The 25,440-nt window shown below is 41.8% G+C and overlaps 1 protein-coding gene across 11 annotated transcripts in view; it reads left to right on the top strand.

Annotated features, from left to right (window-relative positions):
* SMARCD3 (SWI/SNF related BAF chromatin remodeling complex subunit D3) overlaps positions 1 to 25,440 on the top strand; it is a 111,650-nt gene that overhangs the window by 57,074 nt on the left and 29,136 nt on the right. For 10 of the 11 annotated variants that reach the window (XM_074842696.1, XM_074842714.1, XM_074842723.1 and 7 more), the window contains one exon: positions 17,447 to 17,569. The exons of the other annotated variant lie outside the window; for it this stretch is intronic. In XM_074842696.1, coding sequence (XP_074698797.1) covers positions 17,447 to 17,569 — 123 coding nt within the window. The remainder of the gene's footprint in view (positions 1 to 17,446; positions 17,570 to 25,440) is intronic. 11 annotated transcript variants of the gene reach the window in all.

Raw genomic sequence — 25,440 nt, forward strand, 5'->3', positions numbered from 1 at the left:
TGGAACTGCATGGGATCTCCTGGCACATCCAGTCTGGTTTCCTCTGTAGCCGTGACACAACTGCTGCCTCAAGACTAGTTAGGTTCCTTACTTCTGAGATACTTTAGATCTGGCACCTTTTTTTTTTTTTTCTTTTTTGCTGGGCTTGGCAAGGCAAGTGCTTTTAGTTTCCCAAGTAGGAGGGGCTCCCCACAATTCTAATCCTCACAGTCCTTCGTTATATCTATTCCAGGTTAAATTCACCTCTTTCAAACCTCTTTAAATCGACCTCTCAGGAGACCAGAGCTATACATAGTAATACAGATTACCAGTATCACCAGTGCTTGAATGCCACTGATGCATTTTTATCTCTACTGGAAATAGCTAATGATGCAGATTGGGATCACATTTTATTTTTTGTGGTTCTACCAGGCTGATACAGCATATGGTCATTCTGTGATTGACTAATACTCACAAGTATTTCTGCTTTCTATTGTTTGTGACTGATGAATTCCCATATTAGAACAGGAATTATGAGTATAGACTCTGAGGAACATGATCCTGTGCTTTGTAATGCTATATTTAATCACATTTCTATTATACAGTTCTCAGCTTCCTTATATTCTCTGTACTGTCCTCTGCCTTGTATTGACAGTGCCACCCAAATCTGTCATTGTTAAGTTTTGTTAGCATACTTCTCCTTCTTGTGCTGGAGCTATTAATGAAAATATTTAAATAAAATCAGTTTTAAAATGGTCCATGAGGTATTTCCTGCTTAATACTTTTCCTGTATGCCAGTTCTTTGCAACATATTGTTCTTGTTCTAATCCCCATTTTTTAGTCTTAAGTAGTGGTTCCCTTTATGACTGTATGTCAAATGCTTTACTTAAATGCAGGTTGATTGAATCTACTGCGTATCTTTTGTCTAAAATGCAAATTTAATGAAAAGAATGAATTGCTTAAACCCAGGCTGACATACTGTAACGTAACAAGGCTTAGCATTTTTTATAGGGTATTCAACATTAACTCCAGTTCCGTGCAGCAGGCTGTACCCCACCCCATTTTCCTTACCTCTGGATCCTTCCCTTGTTCTCAGGTCACTGAAACCCTCATTGAATTTCGGAAAAGTTCATAGACATCTTCATTCATAGCTAGGGACCTAGATCTCTGGGGCTGATGTGACCTTTGTGACCCAAGTCTAGCAGTTGTGCCTCAATTTTGACCTCAGGCCACAAACTGTCTCTAGCGTAACATGACTGCATATCAAATTGCACCTCTTCTTCGTTCAGGCCTTGTCTCATTACTTCTGGTCAGTGTCTTATTTTCTCTTAGTTCTGAGTCATTACATTTTTGCCAGGCACCGTGACTGTGATTCACTGTTCTGTTTCTTCAGCTTCCTTGCCTACCCATTCTGATGCAAGAATCTCAGCTGAAAATCATTCTGACTCCATAGCTGTGTGTGTCTCTGCATTTCCTCATTTAACTTGCTGAGTGGAGTGTAACTTTGAAACAGCAAACTGCTTCTCCTTCAATGGCATGCTTATCTCTTAGTATTGACTACTGTTGTTCTCACTGGGCCCCAGATTCCCATGAAGACTTCTTGTCTAGCTGTGCTGATAGGTTTTTGTACAGCTGTCCTCTCCTTTTCATCCTCCCTACTTCATTCTCCTTTACACAGATATTCAGTCAGCTCCTGCTGCCATTCACTGACCATCCTATGGATTCTCTGCACAGATACCATACCATAATAGCTGTCCTGTTGTTGTTTAGTCACTGCTTGGCTGTTGTCCCCCTTTCTCCATCTGAGCCAACCAGAGGTGAGGAACACCTGGGTCTGCTATTCTCTTGTAAGGAGGAAATGGTTAGGGATGTGATAATCAGTGGCAGCCTGCTGTGAAATAATGAAGCTCAAGATCTTGAAGGGAATGAGGAAGGAGAGTAGCAAAGTACAGACCCTGGACTTCAGACAAGCAGAGTTTGGCTTATTTAGGGAACTGGTAGGTGTGATCCCATGGGAAGCAGCTCTGAAGATCAAAGTGGCTCAGACAAGCTGGCAGGTCTTTAAGGACCCTCCAAGCACATGAGCAGTCTGTCTTGATATGCAAGAAAATTAACAGATTTATGAGGAGCCCAGCTTAACTAAGCAGGGAACTCACAGTGGAGGTCCCAACATCAAAAGGCAGTGTACAAGAGGTGGAAGCAGGGACAGGCTACAAAGGAGGAACTTAGAAATGTTGCCTGGGCATCTGTTCTCAGGAAAGTCAAAGCTCAGCTGAAGTTGAGATTTTCAAGAGACGTCAAGGACAACAAGAGAACCTTCTACTGTTACATTAGTAATAAAAGGCTGACCAAGGAAAATGTGGGCCCTATGCTGAGTGGGCTGGGTGATATAGTGACGACAGAGACAGATAAGTCTGAAGTACTCAAAGCCTTCTTTGTCTCAGTCTGCACTAATGATGTCTCCCATACCTCTGTGATCAGTGAACATGTTCAAGAGGAACAGCCAGCAGTGGACAGGGATTGAGCCAGGGATTTCTTGAGAAAACTTGACCCATACAGCTCTGTGGTACCCAGCAGGCTGCATCTGAGGGTGCTGAGGGAACTGACCAATGTCCTTGCAAGGCCACTCTCTATCACCTTGAAATGTTGTGGAAATTGGGGAAGGTTTCCTGTGACTAGAAAAAGGCAATTATTGCACCCATCTTTGCAAAAGACCATAAAAACAATCCAGGGAACTGCAGCCAATTGGTGTCACTTCAGTCCCTGGGAAAATCACGGAGCAAGTGCTCTTTGAAACACATTTCTGGACATGTGAAGAAGAAGATGGTAATAGGGAACAGTGAGCCTGGATTTACCAAGGGTGAATCATGCCTGACCAACCTGATTGCCTCATCTGATAAAATGACTGGACCTGTGAGCAAGAGATAGCAGTGGATGTAATTTACCTTAGCTTTAGCAAAGTTTTCAACGCTGTCTCCCATAATAGTCTTGTATCCAAGTTGGGACATCATGGTCTAGATGGGGGGACAACCATCTGGTGGGATAATTGGGATAGAGGGTAGTGGCTAATAGGTTGCACTCTGCCAGGAGGACAGTGGCAAGCAGAGTACTGGAGCGATCTATCCTGGCAGCTGTTTGGTTTAGCATCTGTATCAGTGATGTGGAAGAGGCAGCGGAGTCCTTGCTTTTAAAATTTGCAGGTGACACCAAGACATGGGGTGGGGGGAAACAGTCGATGTGCTTGTGGACAGGCTGCCATTTCGGGGGAGCTGGATAGACTGGAGGAATAAGCCAACAGGAGCTTTATGAAATTCAAGAAGGTCAAATGCAAAGTTCTTCTTTGGGAAAGTGAGGGTAAGTAAGCTCTTGGGGTTGCCTGGCTGAGGAGCAGCACTGCTGGAAAGGCCCTGGAGGCCCTGGTGGAGAGTGAGCTGAGCATGAGCAAGAAGTGTGCCCTGGCATCAAAGATGACTAACAGCATCCTAGGCTGTATGAACAAGAGCACAGCCAGGAGATTGAGAGACTTGATTCCCCCTCTTTGCTCAGTACTCGTTAGCTCACAGCTAGAGCACTGTGTCCAGTTTTGGGACCCCCAATTCAAGAAAAACATTGGCAAACTGAATTGAGTTCAGCAGAGGGTCATCAGGAGAGACTGAGAGAACTGGCCTTGTTCAGCCTGGAGGAAGGATGGCTCTGAGGGGACCTAACAGCTGGTCAAGAAGGTGGAGCCAGGCTTTCCAGTGGAGCATGGCAGGAGAATGAGAGCCAGCAAATGTAAGTTGAAACATGAGGAGCTGGCTATATGTAAGGAGAAACTTCTTCACAACAGGACAGTCAAGTATTGAAACCCAGAGAGATTGTGGGATCTCCACCACTGGAAGTTTTAAAACCTCAGCATAACCTCATCGTTGACCCTGCTTTGAGGAGGAAGTTGGACTAGAGATCTTCTGACATCCCTTCAAGCTGGTACCTGTGATCCAGGTTCTGTTCCATAGACATCTCTAGCAGAAGTCTCCAGAAATGTTACTTCTGTATGCCATCTGACTCCCTGACATCCCTAGAGTTGATGTTTTTCCATGCTGATTGACTTTGTGGTCACCTCTCCGGTTGTTTCTTTGGACTATATGCCTCAGAGCTTTGGCTGGGTCATAGATGCTGCCTGGCCACTGAATATAAAGGAGCTACTGAATTGCTTTTACTAGAACTTTGAGTGTAACTCATAAGGACTCCATATAATCCTAATTCGTAGATGTGACCTATAGCCTTGTTTTATGTAATTAAACATTCAAATATAAACAGTGTAGAGCTTAGGTGCTTATATGTATTGCTTCTATCTGCCCACGTTAGTCTGTGCTCATGACTGATTACCGCTGGTGGAAGACTTGCTTAACTGTTGCTAGTAGTGTTACAGGATCTTTGCCTTTTTGAATGGTATCTGCATGTGACCATGAAATTCAGAATGGCACAGTCTTTAATTGCTTTTTGCCATGTTACTGGACTGTTACTGGCTCTTTGGTAGCCACTCAGAAATCCTCCCTGAAACACTATCTCTTCAGGATCAAGACTTGCAAGCTAGCAGAGAGTTACAATTTCTAAGGAGTGTCAGCCCATAGCTATGCTTCTTTGACCACCATAGAAGCCTCAACGGTAGAGACACTTTTGTCAATAAGCTGTAGGCTGAAGTTTCTTAGCAGGGAGACTGTCCAGTAGCTGATAAGTCGGACTTCAGTCATTGTCACTTGTAATGTAAAAATGATGGCTTCTGAACACTATTTTTGAAATGTCTAGGTTGTGTGCATCAGCTGTAGGTAGTAGAAAAATTGGCTCAGGATCTAATTGAGCTTTTTAGACTTGAGGAGCAAGAGGTCATGGCTTTTGTTACCTTTCTCAAACATAGAAATTACAGGCTAGCCTAACTCTAAGGAAGTTGCCAAATCTCTGTTTATTAGTGTCTGATGATTATTTTTTTTAAAAGCAAATTGCTGAAACTGCTTTGTTTGTCCTGCTTGAGTAGTGAAGAATTTATCTCCAATTGTTCTTTCCTACTTGAAATGGATCAATTTTTTTTTTTTCCTGCGACCTTTAATGATAGCCAACTTTCACCTGGAAAGAAACATCAATCTGAAGGACATACTCTTCTGTATCTGTTTTGGTTTTTTTTTCACTAACTTTAGTTTAAAATTGAGTTATGCAGGTGAGAGCGTGGTGGCTGTCTACTACAGACAATCTGCCCGATCAAGATGGAGACAAAGCCTTTCTTAGACATCTGGAGGAAGCCCCATGGTTGCAGGCCCTCATACTCATGGGGGAACTTTAACCACCCTGACATCCGCTTTGAGGGCAGGAGCACTGGGCACAAGCCCTGCAGGAGATTCCTGGGTTGGACTGATGACTGTTTCTTGACACAGGTGATCAACAAGCCAGCAAGGGGAGGGGCACTGCTGGGCCCATTACTCTCAAAGAAGGAAGAACTGGTTGGGGATGGGAAGGTTAAGGGCAGCCCTGGCTGTGGCCACCGTGAGATGGCAGAGTTTGCGATCCTGAGAGAAGCAAGCAAGACCTGGACTTCTGGAGAGCAGGTTTTGGCTTGTTCAGGGATCTGCCCAGAAGGCTCCTGTGGGACAGTGGGGATCCCTGGAGGACAAAGGGGCTCAGGGAAGCTGGCTGAACTTCAAGGACAATCACTTAAAGCAAAGGGGCAATGATCAGACCAGAGTACAGAAAGTTGAGCGGTCCTGGCAGGAGGCCAGAATTCCTGACTGGCCCCAAATGCAAAGAGGGAATGCACGGAGCTGTAAATAGGGATGGTCTACCCAGCAGGAACAGCACAACGGTGCCTGAGCATGCAAGCCTGAAAATAGGAAAGTCAAAGCTCAGCTGGAATTGAACCGAGCAACGGACGTGATGGGCAACAAGAAAGCCTTCTGCAAGTGGATCAGGAGCAGAAGGAAGACTACAGAAAACTGGGTCTGGGTCTGGTTCTGCTGCTCATGTCAAAAGCCGTGGAGAAGGCTGAGGCACCCGGTGCTGTCTTTGCCCCTGTTTCTCCTGGTAAGTCCTGTCCTCACGTCTCCCAGGTCCCCAAGCCAACGTCAGAGCCAGGGCAGCACGGCTGTTCAGAGGGACCTTGACAGGCTGCAGAAACAGGACGGCAGCTCATTGTTGTAGAGTTCATCAAAGGCAAACAGAGAGTCCCGCTCCTGGGGCAGAATGACGCCCTGCAGTGGCACGGGTGGGCATCAACTGGGTGGAAAGCAGTTTTGCAGGAGAGGAGCTGGGGGTCCTCATGGACAACAAGTGGAGAATGAGTCTGTGAGGTAAGCCAGCCGTGACAAAGGTCAGCTGCAAAACGGGCTGGATTAGCAGAAGCGTTGCCCTCAAGTCAAGGAAAGAGGCTGTTCTTGCTACACCACGCTTGTGAAGCTGCGTCTGGACTTGTGGGCACCGGACCACAAAGACGGGACATTCTGGAGTGAGGCCCGCAGAGGACCACCAGGATGTCGAGGGGCTGGAGCACAGGCCTGCCAGGAGAAGCTGCAGGAGCCCCGTTTGTCCAGCCTCGAGAAGAGAAGGGGAAAGGGAGATGCTGTTGGTGAGTGCAACTGCCATAGGGGATGGTGAAGAAAAGGCAGAGCCAGCCTCCTCTTTGGGGTGCCCAACGGTAGGATGAGAGGCAACAGAAACTCACTGCCACATTGGCAATTGACTCAGTATAAGGAACTCTTTTTTTAAAAAAAAAAAAAAACACCAAACAATGTGATGGTAGCAAAACATTGGAACAGGCTGCCAGAAGATGCTGTGGACATCCATCTTTGATTGAGGGTATTCAGAACCCGACTGGACAAGGTCCTGAGCAACATGATGTCATTTGAACCTGTTTTGTGCAACAGTTGGTTTGCATGACTTCCAAAGGTCCTCCTGATCCAAATTATGTGATTACTGATGCTTAAACAGTTTACCCAAATCATGGTTTTGCCAGATATTCAGTGAATCCTTTGTGGGTTTGACGACTCTTCATCAACATAACCCCAGAACTTCAAATGGATTGTTCCCAGGATGTGAGTGACTTTGGTGTTTGCTAGTCGAGGCATGTCAGAAGCACCTTCCAGCAGAACACAATGAAGCAGTGACTGCCTCAACACTGAAGGCTTCTGGAGATCAAGGGAGGCTGAACTGCATATAGACTTTTTTGTAGCCTGTACTCCTATCAAGGCTTCACTTGAAGAGACTCAAATTCTTTCAGAATTCAGTATCATCCAATGTTAAGTTTATGGCAGAATGGGTTATACTCTGTCAGCAGGAAAGATTTTATACATATAGTCATGCTGGAGGTCAATGAGACTGACAGAGATATATTTCTTAGGTTTGCTGGTGTCCACACTTCACCTAAGGATGCTAATGAAAACCAAAACAACCCCCTTTAGAAAACTGTCTATGCCAAAAATGCACTTCCCAGATCCTCCATTTTCTGATGGCAAAAGTCACAGAAATGATTGCTGTAATTTATTTTCAATAGGGAGGAGTCAAGAGCTAACCTGTTTGCAATAGGAGAATATTGGAGACTTATGTTTTGTAGTCTGTTTGTGTGGTGTTAGGAGCATGGGAGATGGCTTTGTTCTTTGCAGAAGTGGGAAATCTAGCATCTATTTCTCCATACATCTCCGTTCTTGGATATGTCAGTGGCAACGGGTGCAATTCAAGAAAACCTCTATCCCCAGCTTAAGCTTCGGTTTTCCATCACTGACACTGATTATTTTTCTGTCATTTCCTATCAGTATTCTGTCTGTTCTTTATGTTCTGCATACATGTATATCAGCTCCTAATAGTTGTATTGAGTGGTCTATTTAATTTTACTAGAGAGTGGCAAGCCTTCTTGTGGAAGACTTTAAAGAAAGAGCACATATTTGATCTTCTGGGAGGAGAAAAAAAGTATTAATTTATTTTTAGTGTCATACAACTAGACAATCTGAAGTCTGACTCTGTCATGAGAATTTACTGCTACTTTGTTTTGTTTTTGTTTAACTTCTACAAGACAGGCCTGAGAATTTACTTGTAAGTAAGAGCATATGTATTTAAAATCACTAGTGATGAAATATTCCCTGCAGTCATTGTCAAATTTTTTCAGTGTTTGGCTACACTCACTCCTAAGAATTTTCACTTTGTTTCTAATCTGAACTTAACCAATTTCAAGTTCGTTGTGTTGTCACTTTGACAGGCAGAGAAACTTTTTTTTCTTTTGTGTAAATAGATACATACTCATAAGTGAAGCTAAATTAATTGGCTGCATGGAACCTTGTATTATAGAGGATGTTTTCCTGTCTGCTAATCATCTCAATAGCTTTTCTCAGAATTTTCTTGAGTTTGTCAGTAGATTTCTTCATTTGTGACTCTGGTGTTCTTTCTGATTATGATATTGCCAAGCATGGCAATAATTGTAAAACCCTTAGTCTTGCTCCCAGGCTCTCTGCTCATGTATTTAAGAACTGCACTGGTCTGTTAGGCTACAGTGGTGTTCGGGGCTATTGTTTCCTCCCCTACCATTTTCTAAATCCTTTTAAGATTTCCCTGGGAAGCAGTGAGAGTCCCCACAATGTAGTTATGTCCTACATTCTTTGCTTCTTTCTCCCAGTTCACCATGGTATGGATCCATATCCCTGTACTCTTCTTTATTTCTGATTTCCCCATTCTCTTCTTTATACCAAGCATCTTTGTCTGTTTGTTGCTGCTCATGCAGATGATTTCATTAACTTACCCACAGTGAGTTTTGGTCACTTTCCTCAGTAGCTATGGTCTCTTTAGTACCCACCAGTACTGATAAATTGCTTGCCTTACTGTGCATTCCATTGTGTTTGTTCGGTATCGCAACTCATCTGCCATCGTGCAGCTCGGTCAGCAAACTCAGAAAAAGCCTTTTCTGAAGTGTCTTACAGTCTTTTCAGGATGTGATTAACTAAAAATTTTACAGCTTTTAATGCATTTATGTGTCTTTTGTCCTCTTCTGAATCATTTTAATAAAATGCCACGTCAAAGTTGTTGAAAGATGTAAGGTTTCATATATCACTTGGCCTTGATGAAAAAATGAATCTTTGTCTTACTGCTTTTTTTTCAGCTTTCTTGGACAACACATGGCTTTTTATGTGTGTGTCACTGTGAATTCCTCAAAAAGTTCTTGTGAAGGGTTGTATCCCTAAGGACCACTTGAAAGTCTAAAATACCCGTTTTCCTTTATTTTTTCCATTACTTCTGACATCTTTAAGGAATGGAGGGGACATAATTTTCTTGCAGAAGTGATACAGCTAGGTCTCTTGATATTTAGAAGAATAAATTTGGAATTTACATGATGCTTTTTAGTACTCTTCCAGCCACAGCAGTAATTAGTTTGGAATGGACACATTAGATCAGTTTTGACATAATGTGTATCTTTCTCTATAGCCTTGGAGACCGAAGCACTTTTTTCTTTGGTGTACTGGAGAGAGTTTAGTCTAGATTTAAATGTCCATGACTCTATTTCATAACTGGGAAATGTTCATGACATTCTGCTTAAAACATTGTAGAGAAATCAAAGTAAATCTTGCTTGTATCTTTTAGCTGCACATAACATTATCTGTCCTCATTCCATGTTTCTTCTCTGCTTTAAATCAAAACAAGACTTAACTCTTTGGTTTTCTTCCCATAACTGTGTGACTATAAACAGATAACTGTTTTCTTTCATGAAACTGTTCTTCCTTTGCTAATATTTATTTGATAATGAGATAGCCAGAATAAAGGTAACATTCTAAATACATTTACAAATGCACCGTTCCCCAACACAACTGAATTATTAGGATAATGATGGGTATGATGGAGTTGGGGCTAAGTGAGGGATAGGACTAGGAGTTAATGGGATGTCAAAATAAAAAGAGAGGGGAAAAGTTTTTGAATTAAAACATGATTTTTTGAGGGTTGGGAAGTGAAGAGTGCTGATTCTGCCTCTGTGCTAAGGATTGCTGGATTAGATTACTCTCTGCTGCAGGTGCAGAGAAGGAAGGGAGGATGCACTTCTGTTGTTTAAACAATATTTTTCTTATGTTCTCCTTTCCGCTTGACAGCCAAGTCCAGTTAGGGTTCACACACAGCCCTTCCTTTTCTTGGTGACAGGCAGACAGCAAAATATAAATTCAAAGTTGGGGAATCTTTCTTCCCCTCTGGAAGATTATCCTGCTGTCTAGATAAGGAGGGATCTTTTTGTTCTGTGCCCAGGCTTCTCTTGATCTCTCTGTTAAGTTTTACATTGTTTGAGGAGATCCTTGTGCCTTTAGCTGACTGAAGACATCTGAGCACTTTGATACTTCATAGACCCATGTGCAGCTTTGTAAAAATTAAATCTTGTTCAACAAGCCTGCCTTTTTCTGAGGAGATCACAGGCTTCTTTGATAACAGAAATTGTGTTGATACTATTGGATTTCTTCAAGCCGTTTGATCTGTTATCAATGACATCTCAATTAAAAATCAAACAGTATAAGTAAGCTTATTGGTTACCTTGAATTAAGAAGTCCCTCACTGTCAATTTGGAGACATCAGTGAGTGGGTCATTTCTAGTGGGACCAGAAAGATCAGTTCTTGGCCCAGTGCAGTGTAGCTTTTTTTTTTTTTCAGTGTCATGCATAATATGTGAAATTTGATGCTAAAATTTATGGGTAAGATTAATGGAACAATAAATAAACACAGGGAGAAGGACAGTTATTGCTATGCAGTACTATCTGAATTGCCCTATAAAGTGGTCATAACACAGCAAAATTAGTTTTTCTGCAAATAAGTGCAGTACATCTCTAACCCAGGAATCTGGCAGTACAAGAGTCTGTCTTGGAGAGCAGTGATGCAGACATGCTTGAAGCAGATGAAGTTGACAGAGCACAAGCAACAGTTTGTTCTTAGTTGTGCCTCTCTCATACTTTCTTATATAACATTTGTTAAGGCTGAGAGGAGCTGGTACATGTCCTGTATAGTACAGGCCAGACAACTTCAACCTACTACTTTTGTACTGAATTCAGCAGAGGCCCAGGCATTACGGTACTCCTGTTTCCATCTCCTACTAGCAGTGTTCCTCAAGGTTTCTGTTACACCAGAAAAACAACCAGTCATCTCTTTCTGTAGTAATACTACTTCTGCTTCATAGATAGTGACCATCCTTTTATCAAATCATCTAGTAGATAACTAAGTTATTGTACATCAGAGCAGTTGTTTCCTGTATGGACTTGTTCTGAAGACTGACACTTCTATTTCCCACTGTTGTTTAATGATGAGATAAATGTTGCTTTCAGCTGCAAATACAGAAGTGGAAACGTAATGGGCATGTATCAGATCTAGCATTAACTCCCTGTGACAATTCAAATATGTTATCAAGTTTTACTAATTTTACTTTGTACCACCAGACCTTACAAGTGGTTTAAAGTCAGCGCACTTTCTACGCGAGGTACTCCAGCCATTTTGACAGAAACTGGCATCTGATGTTGATCACTGTTTTGAGTGTAATCTGCTACACTCAGGTATGAAATTGTAGCCTCAAATGTGATGGAAGGCTGCCTCTTCCAGAATTGTTCTTCTCCATCCATGCTATTGGCCAAGCAGAAGATTTCTCTATCTCTCAACCTTACCTCTCCCATAGCCTTAGATACTTCATCTGTTACAGTACTATTGTTAACCTGATTTGAATTGATGATTTTAAAAGGTGGATTATCCCTGTCTTGCTTGTTTGTTTGGTAATGACAAATTAACCATTCCTGATGACTAGTGCCAGGTCTGAAGTAAGGGAAGGACAAAGATGAACTGTAGATCTTAATTTCTTGTTTTCAGAGGTGTTAAGGTTAGTTAGCCAGTGTTCTGGAAGAGTGAGTGTCATTACTGGGCTACATCTGCCTGTATAAAAAAAGTATGCTTGAGTAGACCAGCTTTATGGAGAATCCCTGTTGCTGTATGGCTGCTCTGTTCTCATTCACTTTTGGTCAGTGTTAATGTCTGCCACAATTTTTGATTTGGAGATATCCTTAAATAGAGGATATTAGATAGACTAGCATTCTATTGACTCCTTTGTAAACCTCCTGAGGAATTTTAAGCCTTGTTTGCATATGTGCTCATAATTTAAATATATTACTTGTACATTTTACTTGCAATACATGTAGTACATATAACATGTATTCGCAGTTGCATAGAATAAAAGAAACTGTAATTTAGTCTCTATAGCATATAGGCTGAAAGTGATCACTTAGTCCTCAAACACACAAAGGATTCACTGAATATCTGGCAAAACCATGATTTGGGTAAACTGTTTAAGCATCAGTAATCACATAATTTGGATCAGGAGGACCTTTGGAAGTCATGCAGACCAACTGTTGCACAAAACAGGTTCAAATGACATCATGTTGCTCAGGACCTTGTCCAGTCGGGTTCTGAATACCCTCAATCAAAGATGGATGTCCACAGCATCTTCTGGCAGCCTGTTCCAATGTTTTGCTACCATCACATTGTTTGGTGTTTTTTTTTTTTTTAATACTGATACTGATACTTATACTGAGTCAATTGCCAATGTGGCAGTGAGTTTCTGTTGCCTCTCATCCTACCGTTGGGCACCCCAAAGAGGAGGCTGGCTCTGCCTTTTCTTCACCATCCCCTATGGCAGTTGCACTCACCAACAGCATCTCCCTTTCCCCTTCTCTTCTCGAGGCTGGACAAACGGGGCTCCTGCAGCTTCTCCTGGCAGGCCTGTGCTCCAGCCCCCCGACATCCTGGTGGTCCTCTGCGGGCCTCGCTCCAGAATGTCCCGTCTTTGTGGTCCGGTGCCCACAAGTCCAGACGCAGCTTCACAAGCGTGGCGTAGCAAGAACAGCCTCTTTCCTTGACTTGAGGGCAACGCTTCTGCTAATCCAGCCCGTTTTGCAGCTGACCTTTGTCACGGCTGGCTTACCTCACAGACTCATTCTCCACTTGTTGTCCATGAGGACCCCCAGCTCCTCTCCTGCAAAACTGCTTTCCACCCAGTTGATGCCCACCCGTGCCACTGCAGGGCGTCATTCTGCCCCAGGAGCGGGACTCTCTGTTTGCCTTTGATGAACTCTACAACGTTGAGCTGCCGTCCTGTTTCTGCAGCCTGTCAAGGTCCCTCTGAACAGCCGTGCTGCCCTGGCTCTGACGTTGGCTTGGGGACCTGGGAGACGTGAGGACAGGACTTACCAGGAGAAACAGGGGCAAAGACAGCACCGGGTGCCTCGGCCTTCTCCATGGCTTTTGACATGAGCAGCAGAACCAGACCCAGACCCAGTTTTCTGTAGTCTTCCTTCTGCTCCTGGTCCACTTGCAGAAGGCTTTCTTGTTGCCCATCACGTCCGTTGCTCAGTTCAATTCCAGCTGAGCTTTGACTTTCCTATTTTCAGGCTTGCATGCTCAGGCACCGTTGTGCTGTTCCTGCTGGGTAGACCATCCCTGTTTACAGCTCCGTGCATTCCCTCTTTGCATTTGGGGCCAGTCAGGAATTCCCTGCTTAGCCCTGCTGGCCTCCTGCCAGGACCGCTCAACTTTCTGTACTCTGGTCTGATCATTGCCCCTTTGCTTTAAGTGATTGTCCTTGAAGTTCAGCCAGCTTCCCTGAGCCCCTTTGTCCTCCAGGGATCCCCGCTGTCCCACAGGAGCCTTCTGGGCAGATCCCTGAACAAGCCAAAACCTGCTCTCCAGAAGTCCAGGTCTTGCTTGCTTCTCTCAGGATCGCAAACTCTGCCATCTCACAGTGGCCACAGCCAGGGCTGCCCTTAACCTTCCCATCCCCAACCAGTTCTTCCTTCTTTGTGAGTAATGGGCCCAGCAGTGCCCCTCCCCTTGCTGGCTTGTTGATCACCTGTGTCAAGAAACAGTCATCAGTCCAACCCAGGAATCTCCTGCAGGGCTTGTGCCCAGTGCTCCTGCCCTCAAAGCGGATGTCAGGGTGGTTAAAGTTCCCCCGTGAGTATGAGGGCCTGCAACCATGGGGCTTCCTCCAGATGTCTAAGAAAGGCTTTGTCTCCATCTTGATCGGGCGGTGTGCAGGAGATGCCCCTCACAGTGTCATCTGTTCCGATGCAGCTCTCAGCATTCGGATGAACCCTTCCCTAGTGTGCAGCCTGTTGTCCTTGCCTTCCAAGCTGTCGTACTGTGCCAGTCATAGAAGCATCCTGTGATGTTTTTCATATCGCAGAGACTGGAGTGTTGCATCTGTTCACTGGTTTCTGATTCTGGCTGTTTGACAAGACTTGCGTGTTTGTTTACAGGCACGTGTGGTGCAGCCCCCACATATCCTGCTTTTACAAGGAAATTGTGAGAAGCCTCTCCCATCATGCTGTTCCCTGCACACTGTCCTCACTGCCCCCACTCTTATAATTTTTCCATTCTTTTGTCACCATTGATAACAAATCTGTGGAAATCAAGGATAAAAGTGCATAATTTAATAATAATCTGTTCTTACTAATTTTCAAAATTTTGAAACATTTGAATTTTCACAGTAGGAAAAAAAAGATCCGCAGTGTCTAGAAAGACACTACCTTACTAATGTTAATAATAATCTACTCCAGTTTTCCATATAACTTTAAGATAAGGTTTAACATACATGCTTCAAAACCTCAGATGATGTGATGCTGCTGCTAGGGACTCTTTGTAGTTTCTTGAAATAGGTAAAGGTCAGAATGGAGAATTCAGGTCTTGAAATATTCTCTACACATTTATAGTTAGAACTTTTGTAGAAGAGAGGAGACTTGGATCTATGAACTTTTCAGTTAGGGAAGGCTATGCAGGAAGAAGGAATTAGGCAAGCTGCACAGATCCTTATCATGTAAACACCAAGATAACTGTGGTTCAGTTACCTATAAAGAAGACTGAAATATGAGTTATATTACTGACCGGAGTATAAGAGTACCTTGGAGTGTAAGAGTACCTTCATCTTTTTGAGCTAAGATGTACCAGAAACAAAGAAAATTCTTCATTGTGATCTGATACTGCTGGGGCTCCCCTTTAATTTAACTCTCACTCTTGAGGGGAAATTTGGAAAATGAAACTGTATGAAACTGGAAAACGATCATGACTCCAAAAGATTATTCCAATAGTAGGGTGAGAAAGCAAAAGACTGTAAGAGCAGCCAAAACTGGCCTGAGTGAACCTTTGATCTCGCCTAGTATCCCATCTTCACTATGACCATAACACATACCTAGAGAAGAGTCCAAACACAGGCAAGTACAATTCTTCTCCCAGATACTCTCCCAACCTGCAGCCATTTGCAGTTCAAGGAATTATATGCAGTATTAGCTTTGCTGGCTGATTTTAAAGTGTTTATGCTTTCTTAACATCTTATAATGTTTAACATCCAGTTTGGTTATAGGAATGGAATAGGAAATACCCTTTCACTTTCATGTGATAAGAAACATAAAAGTGTGGAATAGAAACACTTATTGCTGTTTCTACAAATTTATTAGAAATTTCATTAGGTCCTGGGTCCAGTACCCTGCGAACCAGCTGAAAAGGTTGTATCATAGCTGTAGTATATGCTTTATCTTGTGGGCTGTGTAGGCCAGCTCCCTGCATCATCATGTGCCTAGGAGTTCATGAACTGACTGTACTGGAACTTGGAGTTAAAAGATCAAAACTATGTTCTGGCTCCAGAATTTTTAATTGACTGCAGTACAGTATGGTTAATTTCCAGGAACTGAGGAATCTTTTTTTTTTTTTTTTTTTTTTGTGGGACAGGATAAAAGCATTGGGGTATTTTGTTGGGTCCAAAGATTTGTATTCAGTGTGAGGAGGAAGTATTGCCTAGCCGTCTTTATTCTGCAAGCTGTCTGGCAACTCCTTGATGTTTCCAGGGCAATGCTTGCTCTTCGTGCTTCGCTCTTAAAAATGTTCATGTTCTTTTATTATTCTGCTGATACTAAGACTTTGTGAAAGAATACAAGCAGTTAAAAATATAGTGGTTCAGCTAAAGCTGAACAGAGTTTTTGGCTCTGTGGTTTCTGCTTCTCCAAAGTGTCAGTCCTGCTGTAAATAGAGCAGGTGTTCTAGCATCTCAAAACAAACAAACAAGGTTGAAAGAGACATTTATTTGTTAGTCTTTATCAGTCTAAATACAGAAGGGAGGAATTGTTCATCTTCAGGCTGGAAAAGGAAAATATTGAGAGAGGGACGACAAAACACTATAAAATATATGAGCAGTATGGAGAAGATGCACAGGGAGTGCCTGCCCAGTGCAGCTCCAGCTATGCAAGACGGCGGTATCAAATAAAGCTAACGGATGGCAGGTTCAAAACGAGCAAAAGGAGGTACTTCCTCACACACTGCCTATTGAGGTTCTGGAGCGCCGTGCCTCAGGCTGTTTGTAGGTATTAAAGGGCAACAACTTCCAAATGCTGTCAGAGACACAATGCTAGGATAGATGACTGTTGGGATGACCTCGTACAATAGTTCTTATGTCCTTGCAGAACATAGTGAACAGGTGTATGCCTGGTGTCTCTCACATAGGTGTTTGTGCCTTACACCAAATTAAAACTGTAGACTTCTGATTCTAAAGCAAAACAGGAATACCAACTAGCTTTTGATTCCTATAGAACAGAAGCATTCTAACAGTTAAATATTTTAGTTATATAGGTGAAAGCTAGAGTGAATATTGTAGAAATAGACAAGGCAGTCCAGTAGATTTATTATAATTACTTACAGTTCCTTTCTTTTGTGGTTTGCCTGCATGAGTTATTCCTGATTAAGAAGTGACTTTTTCATGTAAGGGTATACTTGGCCATTTCTAAGCTCATGTTGTTAGGTCTTCCTCCTGACCTACTTCATAACACCTCCTCTGCTAACTTCTCTGGAAAAGGGAAAATAAAAAGGGGGTCTGTTGATAGAACTAATATAGTTTAGCTAATGTATTGAAATACCAGTAGAAGTTGGCAAGATTGAAAGTTGACACCTCACAGCTGGTCATGTTGAAACTTTGATGTGAAGGTCACCTCAGCCAAGAAGATATGTTCACAAAGATTGACTTCCTAAATGGCAGTTTTTACTTACAATGGGTAACACTTGTTTTTAAAAAATCAACGTGAACATGCACCCTTTCCTTTCAGTCTAGAGAGACCCAGCATTTTTAGTTTAAACAGGACAAATTTACTGTACTTTGCGTTGCTGAAAGCAGTGGCTCCCAGGCTGCTTGTAGCTAAGCCTCAGTTGAAAAAAAGCAGCCGTGATTCAGGCCTTGTGGATCCAGCTGGGGTCTTCCAGAGTTCGTTAGCTTTAGTTCTGTGCTCCATCTTTTCAGTCATATGCTTGTACCATGCCACTGAGACCTGCCCCACTAACTGGGAACTGCTGTCTTAGGGATAACTCCCTCTGAGCACGTCTGTCTAGGGGCTGGGAAGGTGTCAGTATTACTGCTCTGGAACATAGTAGATTCTTGCTTCCAGTGCTTGGATATTCCTTGCTTCCTTCTCAGATCCGGGAGCTGGTTCCTGAGTCCCAGGCCTACATGGATCTGTTGGCCTTTGAACGCAAACTAGACCAGACCATTATGCGGAAGCGTGTGGATATTCAGGAAGCGCTGAAGAGGCCAATGAAGGTATGTCATGAAAAATTTGAACATTGAGTTAGGGGGAAAAAAAGTAATCCTTGTATTATATGGTGGAATGATCTTTCCAGTAAGAGTCCTGTTAACAGATATTTTGAAACAGGTCAGACAAAGTGGTGGAGAAAATTCTGTGCATATTACCAGCTCTAGATTCTGAAAGCTTTTAATAAGGGGAATAATAGCTTCTGGATAAATAAACTCTGGTTTTGGAACTTTGTATTAGAATGATTAAATGAAGAACATAAGAGGTTAAAGGGGTGTGCTGAAGAGATGTATTAAATTTCCTAGTAGAATTCAGTCAAAAGTTAAACTTGCGGAATAACAGAACATATAATGGGAAGAATTACTTACAGAAAAATTGTTAAAGATCCTGCAAAAATGTACACATGTTGTCACAGTCTGTAAAAGGATGATTCATGTAAGAGAAGAATGGATGACATTTTCTACAATTTCTATTAGATCAAGTCCAGCACTTCACTGTTCATAATACCTACTGAAATGGTCTTTTCCTAAGTTTTCTGAGTCTATTCAGCTGAATCATGGAAAAGTTTAGTTAGGAGGAAACTGTGGAATTCATCTAGTTCAACCTCCTGCTCAAAACAGGGTTGTCAAGGCCTTGTTGAGTTTTGAAGATCTCTAGGGACAGAGTTTTCACAGCCTCTTCAGGCAACCTGTTCCAATGTTTGTCCACTCATATTGCAAAGAATTTATTTTCATGTCTTATTTAAGTTCTTGTGACTGTATTGAAGGTTCATACTCATTCATATAGTAAATCCTGTAGCACGGAGGGTTTTATAGCTGTATGTCTACTGTGAAGTAAAGCTGTCATTCTTGTCTGTACCACAGTAATGCGTATCGGCCCATCTAAGATCAAGATTCCATTCTGTTTGTCACTGTACAGGTATCTGATATGATGTGGAAGGCTTTTACCTCTGATGTTTTTCCAGTTGATATATATGATATATATGAAATGGACTGTAATGGGGAAGAGTATAGGAGGCACAACACTCTACAGAAACTGTAGACAGAAAATTCTGTTTCTGTTTAGGGCTCAGCAAACACATTTTAAATATCAGTTACTCAGCTAGTTAACATGTAAAGAATGATCAAACAGATGTTTTTCAAATTCATGTCTAGACTTAGCGTGTAACAGCTGTGAAATTCAAGACCTGTCAAAATAGAGCTAAGCCTAGATAAATTTGAGTTGTTCTGATATTAAGTATTTTCATTTTATTATAGTTGGAGCATTGGTAACAGCAATAAAAATGATCTCTGCATTTCCATGTCTTATCAAAGCTCTTGTAGTTTTGAAATATTTGCCTTAAAACAGTGGTTCCCAAACTGGGATTGGGATTGTAATTTAAATTTGTCTGAGGTATGTGATATTATGTAGAGAATATGCAGGACTGCTCGGAATTGTCAGTTGTAATTGCAGTTATCATACTGGTCACTGTGATTGAGTTGTAGCTAGGAACAGTCTTTGGGAACCATAGGTTTATGGTCTAGTGTTGCTCAGGCTGTTTTTTTTCTGTCTGAAGACTAATTATTCTGGAGAAATTTTAGGGGGAAATGTTTGAAACACTTTTGATTGAGGACAGCGCGGGGCCTGTTGATCCTACTTGGATCTTCTGTGAACAGTTGCACTGTTGAAACAGATGACAGCTGTGGGATGGCTCAGAAAGCAAGGAGATCTTGGGGCTGTGAGGTTGGTTGAAGAGGGGGAAACAGCCTTCACCACCTGCCAGCTCACTTTACCACTGTCAGCAACCCCTTTCAGCTGCCAGCTTTTTCAGTGTAGATCCTGCCTTGTCTTTTTTCTGCCTGTTGGGTACTAGTGTGTTCTATCCTCTTCTTCTGTCAGTCCTACGTTCTTGGGGTACATCTGTCACAAGAGTCTCAGAATTCCTCATCTGCAGAGCAGCATTTGCTGCATGCCACTGGTCACAAAAGTCCTTGCACTGACTTTATGGAAGACCCACCCACTCACGTGCTCAGAATTCCAGAAGGGACTTTTTAGGAGGGAGCCAGGCAGACAGGGCTGTTTGACTGCAGTGTGGCTAGAGGTACAGATATAGCAAGCTCCATGGCCTGAAGGAAACAGAAACCATATGGCTTAACTCCAAACGAGTAGATGTCATTAAAGAAGAATGCATTACAGAAAATCTGGACAGCTAAGGCCATGGTGGACTTTGGGAGTGGGATTTATTTGGCTAAGTATAGACATCTACATAGTGTTTATTTATATGTAAGCTAGTCGTTCTGGGCTCCCTTTATAGTCAAGAGATTTAGTTGGTGTAGGCAATGGAATTCAGGGCACAGTTCTTCTCATACAGAAGTAGATATTTAAAAGTATAGATAAATCATGCCCTAAAAAGTGCCTGTTTCTCCATTGTCTGAGATAACTAGTCAGTTGTGGATGTAAACATAATTTTTAAACTGATAAGATTTTCATCCCCAGGCTTGAATCAGGGGTCACCTGGCTGAAAGAAGAGCATCTAGTGACCCATCCCACAAACAGGGTTCCTACTCCAAGCCCTGGCACCACAGACAATAGTTTGGTCTCACCCAAACCAGAGATTGTTATCCAGGGACTGTCACTCCAGACCTGTGTGTAGTTGCAGTTCCTTGAACTAAACTATCTACTCCCAGGTTCTCCATTTTCAGGAGAGTACACAAGAGTAGTAGCATCTGAATATAGTTACAATGTCTCTCCCCGGTTTTGTAAATTGAGATTCTTTCCCCACTTTCAGGTTTTAAGATGACTGAGGAATTGCTATTGGATTTTTGGCAGAAGGGAATTTGCATTTTTTCTGAAACACTAAGGTTTTTGTCTGGTCCTCTGCCCTCTCAGGCAAGACTGGGTTTTTTTTGCTCAGTATGCCTTGTGTCTGCAGCACCTCATACCTGAGCTCTGCAGTTCTGTCGTTCTCAGAGACTCTCATCTTTTCCATGTACTGAGTTCTAAACCTTGAGCATCCAAAGGATATTCTTAGCAGCAGAAGAACAAATAATTTGTGGAGATTTTTGTGTCATACTCTGAACCCTACTGTCATTGAGCTCCTGGAATCAAACCTGCATGCACTTCAGTCAACAAATGCAGTAGGTATCATTTACCTCAACTTGAACAAAGCATTTTATGCATTCTTTATGGGATGTTATGGAGAAAGAGGTGGGGATTACTGAAGAAGATTTAAGGCAATTGAGAGTAATGGCAGCTCTATCACTTTTTAGCTGTTGTAGATTCCCCTCTGCACTTTGCAGTCTGTGGCACATGGGCAGTGTACTTCCTTTTCTGTGATTTTCATGTTGGTCTTGGTTCTGGCTGGGATTAATTGGAGGAATTTCTGCTATAAAATAGTTGCCAATTGATTTGAAACATCATTAAAGGTGAGGTTTATTATTTTCATAATAACAATCCTATACTTCATATGATGCAACTGAGAGAAAAAATCTTAGGATAGGTCAGTAACTAGAATTCCCTGTAGCAACAGAAAAGTTCTAGTGTTACTGCAGAAGACACTAGTGACATCTCATCTGGTTGCTAAAGCTGGAATACAGTGTCATCAATGCTCAAAATGAGCAGTTCAAACTAGAATGATCATGTGGAAAAAGAGCTTCTGGAACAACCTAGGGAAAGGAAGATTCGTGTTGTGAATGTCACTCAGCTTTTATATGCAAACACTAACAAAATGGGGAGGGATGGGGCGTGACTGCCTTTTTGGTAGAGGAGGAAAAAAGTATTCATATTTAGGCTGAAGGACAGTGCTGGCACAAGGAAAATCGGGAAAAGGTGACTGAATAAATGTTAGGCTTGAAATTAGAGAGAGGTTGTAATTGTCAGAGAAGCAAAATTCCTCCAAATCAAGGAGGGGAAACAAAGATTTAATTTTTGAAATTGTATTTTCATGGGTTCTGAAAAGCATTACATGATGCAGACCTGTGACCTGGACTTACTGCTGCTGCCAGCTCAGCGACCCTAGGGCCCATTGGTGTACTCCATCAAGCACTATGGTGATTTTGATAAGATATTTTAAAGCTTTTCAGGGGAAATGTCTGCACAAGCCATTTGAAGTAGAAATATGTTGAAAGCAAAACAGAATTTATGGCAACTTCAATTTAAACAAAAAAATTTATTGAAGTAATTTTATTAGGAATTTTCTCATCTTTAATCATCGACCATAAAATTACAAAATAAAAAAAAGCCAAATAGCTTACAGGTTCCCTAGTGTGAGATCAGTCCAGCAACAGATATATCCTCTGATTGGTATGTGGTTATACATTGGGAGAGTAGGGTCATGGCTTGTGGTTCTTACCGTCCTTTGCCTTAACATGTGTATTAATCTGCAGTCACCAGATCTTTGAGGGTCACCTCAGAGCCAGTGGGCTTTAGGTGAGCCACTTCCTTTTGGACAGTCCTGAACTTGGCCCTAGGAGTTCCCAGGTTGTCCTCTCTAGACTGATCTGGGGGTTCTTACACATGTTATTATTGAGAGGACTGAGTTGCCAATGGGACCATGCCAACACGTGTTACTGCGTTGCTGGTTGGCTTATTGCCTGGATAGTTACTCACTGTCAGAAACTGTGCCTGCAGCCTTAGCATGCTACACTGCTCTTAACTAGTTAGGACTGAATCAAGCCACTGGGCAAAAAGTTCCTCAGCCTCAACACAAACAGGCAAAGTACATGTGCATTCTTAACCCATTACAAACTAGCTTAAGTATTTGATGAGAACATGGTTAAATCTTGCATAATCACCCTCCCTCTCCCACAACAGGAATTATGAGGCTAGAGTAGATCAGTGTCCTTACTAAGAGATCAGTAACAGGATCACAGATTGGTTGAGGTTGGAAGGGACCTCTGGAGGTATCTTGTTCAACCCCCCTGCTCAAGCAGGGCCACCTATAGTGCGTTGCCCAGGACCAGGTTTGGATGGCTTTTGAACATCTCCAAGGTGGGAAACTCCACAACCTCTCCCGGTAATGTGTTCCAGTGCTAAGTACTTCACAGGAAGGTGCCAGAAACCCTTCCAACTTTAGGTAGCAGTTCCACCTAAATTGCAGTAATCAGAGATCATTTTATATAAAGACACAGAAAGGTCTGAAATCTTTTAAAATTCTCATACGACTGGATATTCTTGCGATCTGTATGTAGTATAGCCACTCCAGCTCTTTCCCTGTTTTTTGTTTTTCAGTTTGTTTTTGTTTAAAGAGCTTTTGGCTTTGGTACAACAGCTGGTAGTTCAGAAATAGACCAATTGAGACTGATTAATGTGCATACTTATGACTACTAGAGCAAGATATCAGATATGTAATAGGTTTTTCATTATGTCAAGTCTTTAAGTCAACAATGGATGTCCTTTAAAAAGGTCTGCCCTGTTTGATGAATGATTAGAGCCTGTGTTGCACAGAAAATTGAACTGGACAATAAAGTCTCTTCTGGCTTAAAAACCTGCAAGTTCTAAATCTATGTTCTGTGACAATGAGTTGTATGGGTTAACTATGGTTCATTATGCTTTGTATAGCATACATGACATACTTCCATTGATCAGGTTTGAATTTATGGTCTTGTGGCATAATTTTATGTGTTCTGCTTTTTGCATTGTGGGATAAGGAAAACGCAAACACTTAATCTCCTTCTTTTGATCGGCCTATATTTTAAATTTGTCTTTCAGGTTCTTTGATGTTTCCTTTTCTTAGGTAAAAAATTCAGTCCTCACAATCACTGTAGAGAAAGAATTTTTCAGTGCACCTAGCTATTCTTATCACCCGTCAGTATACACCTCATGATTCTCCTCCTAAGAGAGTATAGTATACAACTGCCAAATAAGCTGCTGTAACTGATTTTATAGACTGTTGTGCATACTGTTCTCTGTTTTATTCCTCTATAACATTTGTTTGTCTTTTTTGGAGGTGGTTTTTTTTGTTGTTGAGGTTTTTATAGAACTGTCTACAGGTGTTTTTCATGTGTTGGTGCAATTTTAAACTCAGTAAATATTGGGTAGTTCCTTTCAGTATTCATGATACTTGCCTATTCTACCAAGCCACTAATTTTCCTGCTTTGGGTTTGCTGTTTTTAAGTTCTTGTCCATCTTTTGTTGTCGTGAGTTATCTAACTAATTTTGTTTCTTCTACAAATTTTGACATATCTGTTTGCTGCTCCTCTGGGTGAGTGATACCTCTATATTCCAGTTCTGATATGGACACTCTCTGTTTCATTTGATTCTTTTATAATGATCAGACTTGAACACTTGTTATTAATGGTCATTATTCTTTTTGTCTCCTGATTTCTAGTCTCCATGCTACTTTATCTTCCAGTGTTCTTTTTGCTTCCTAAAAGGTTTTTGTGAGACCACGAAACAGTTACTCTAAATGCAAAAACAGAAACACAGATTTTAATCTTTCCTGTGCTTTATGCATGGGGTTTTATGCTGTGTTGAGGTACATAGAAATCCATCTTTAAGATGTGCATAGAGAGCTCTTAACACAAGGATCATAGGATCAGCAGCCAGATCTCCTTGATTCAGTCAGCAATAGACTATCTGCTGATAACGTAGTTCATTTGTTTGAAATCCCAAGCACAACTTCCCTGGAAGTGTCCTGGAATTTTGTCCTACCTGAGAGTTCACTGAAGGAAACTTTAATTTCAGCAGTCAATGGAGATTTGCCTTGGGGATATCACACAGATCGTGGTATCTTCAGATGCTTATTTTCTGATTTGACTTTTTAGGGGTTTAATGCTAATGGAAACTGAAAAAAAAATGTGGCACTATAAACCAGAGGTAGTTTTCTGGAGGATGTGACAGATTTCCAGCATTTCACCCATTTACTTCAACTTAAATCTGTATTGATTTGTGTGAAGATGACATTGAAGAATTGGAGAGAAAAAGCTGTAGTTCTGCTGCTCCAGCATTCATGTCAGCCTCCTGTTTAGATCTGTTTCATTCCACATGAGCTCTCCCACCATTTGTGCTGCTGTCGTAGCTGAGACCTTTGCAGTAGTTCATCGCTGACATGACCAATCTTCTGTCACATAAGCTTCTTTTTTTCCTTTTCTTTTCCTCAAGGAGAAATTGTAAGTGAAATACAGTGCTTTTTGGGGAAAGCTTTTCTTTTCAATGTGACTTCAAATTCATTTCGCTGAGGACAAACCAAAGATGCATGTTGAAGATGTGTATCTTACACTTAAAGATTTAAGCATTTGATTTTTGGACAAGAGGTTATTTGATTCACAATGTTGATCAAGTCTCCTTGAAGTTCCCCCCTGATGAGCTTTGTCTTTGTGGGTGATAAAGTTTCAGTGGGTCTGAAGAGATGAAATGTGATGCTTGCTTCTTGATCTAGAGCTGTAAGTTTTCTCTTTAGTTTTTTCTCCAAGTTACTGAGAATCCTACCAGTAAAAAACAAGACCACATGTTTTGGGTGGTTGCTTTTCTGTTCTCTGAGAAGCCAGCATAGAGAGAGAAGAATAGATTTTAGATCTGTGCTATAATGTGCGTTGCTAAGAAATTTGCAGAATTTATTGAAGTGCAGTGGCTTCTTGCCCAAATACATTGCACTGCTGTATTTAAGCTGCAAAGTAAACAAGCTACACATAACTGATGTTGTGTCATTTCCTGCCTGGATGAGATGGAGTTGCTCAACTGGAGATGGAAGAATACCTCACTCTCAGAGCCTTCTGGATATGAGCTTGACATTATTGTAGAACCCAGAAGTACTGATAAGTGAACTGAGTGCAGTGATTTTGGGTGTGTGTCTTCAGCCAAGGAGACTCTATGGTCTGTATAGTGGCTATAAAACCCAGACAATGCCATTTTGGTGCTCTTCTTCCTTGAGCTCAGTTTTGACTATCTATATCATCTCCAA

Source organism: Strix aluco, chromosome 1 (assembly GCF_031877795.1).
Source record: "Strix aluco isolate bStrAlu1 chromosome 1, bStrAlu1.hap1, whole genome shotgun sequence".
NCBI lineage: Eukaryota > Metazoa > Chordata > Aves > Strigiformes > Strigidae > Strix > Strix aluco.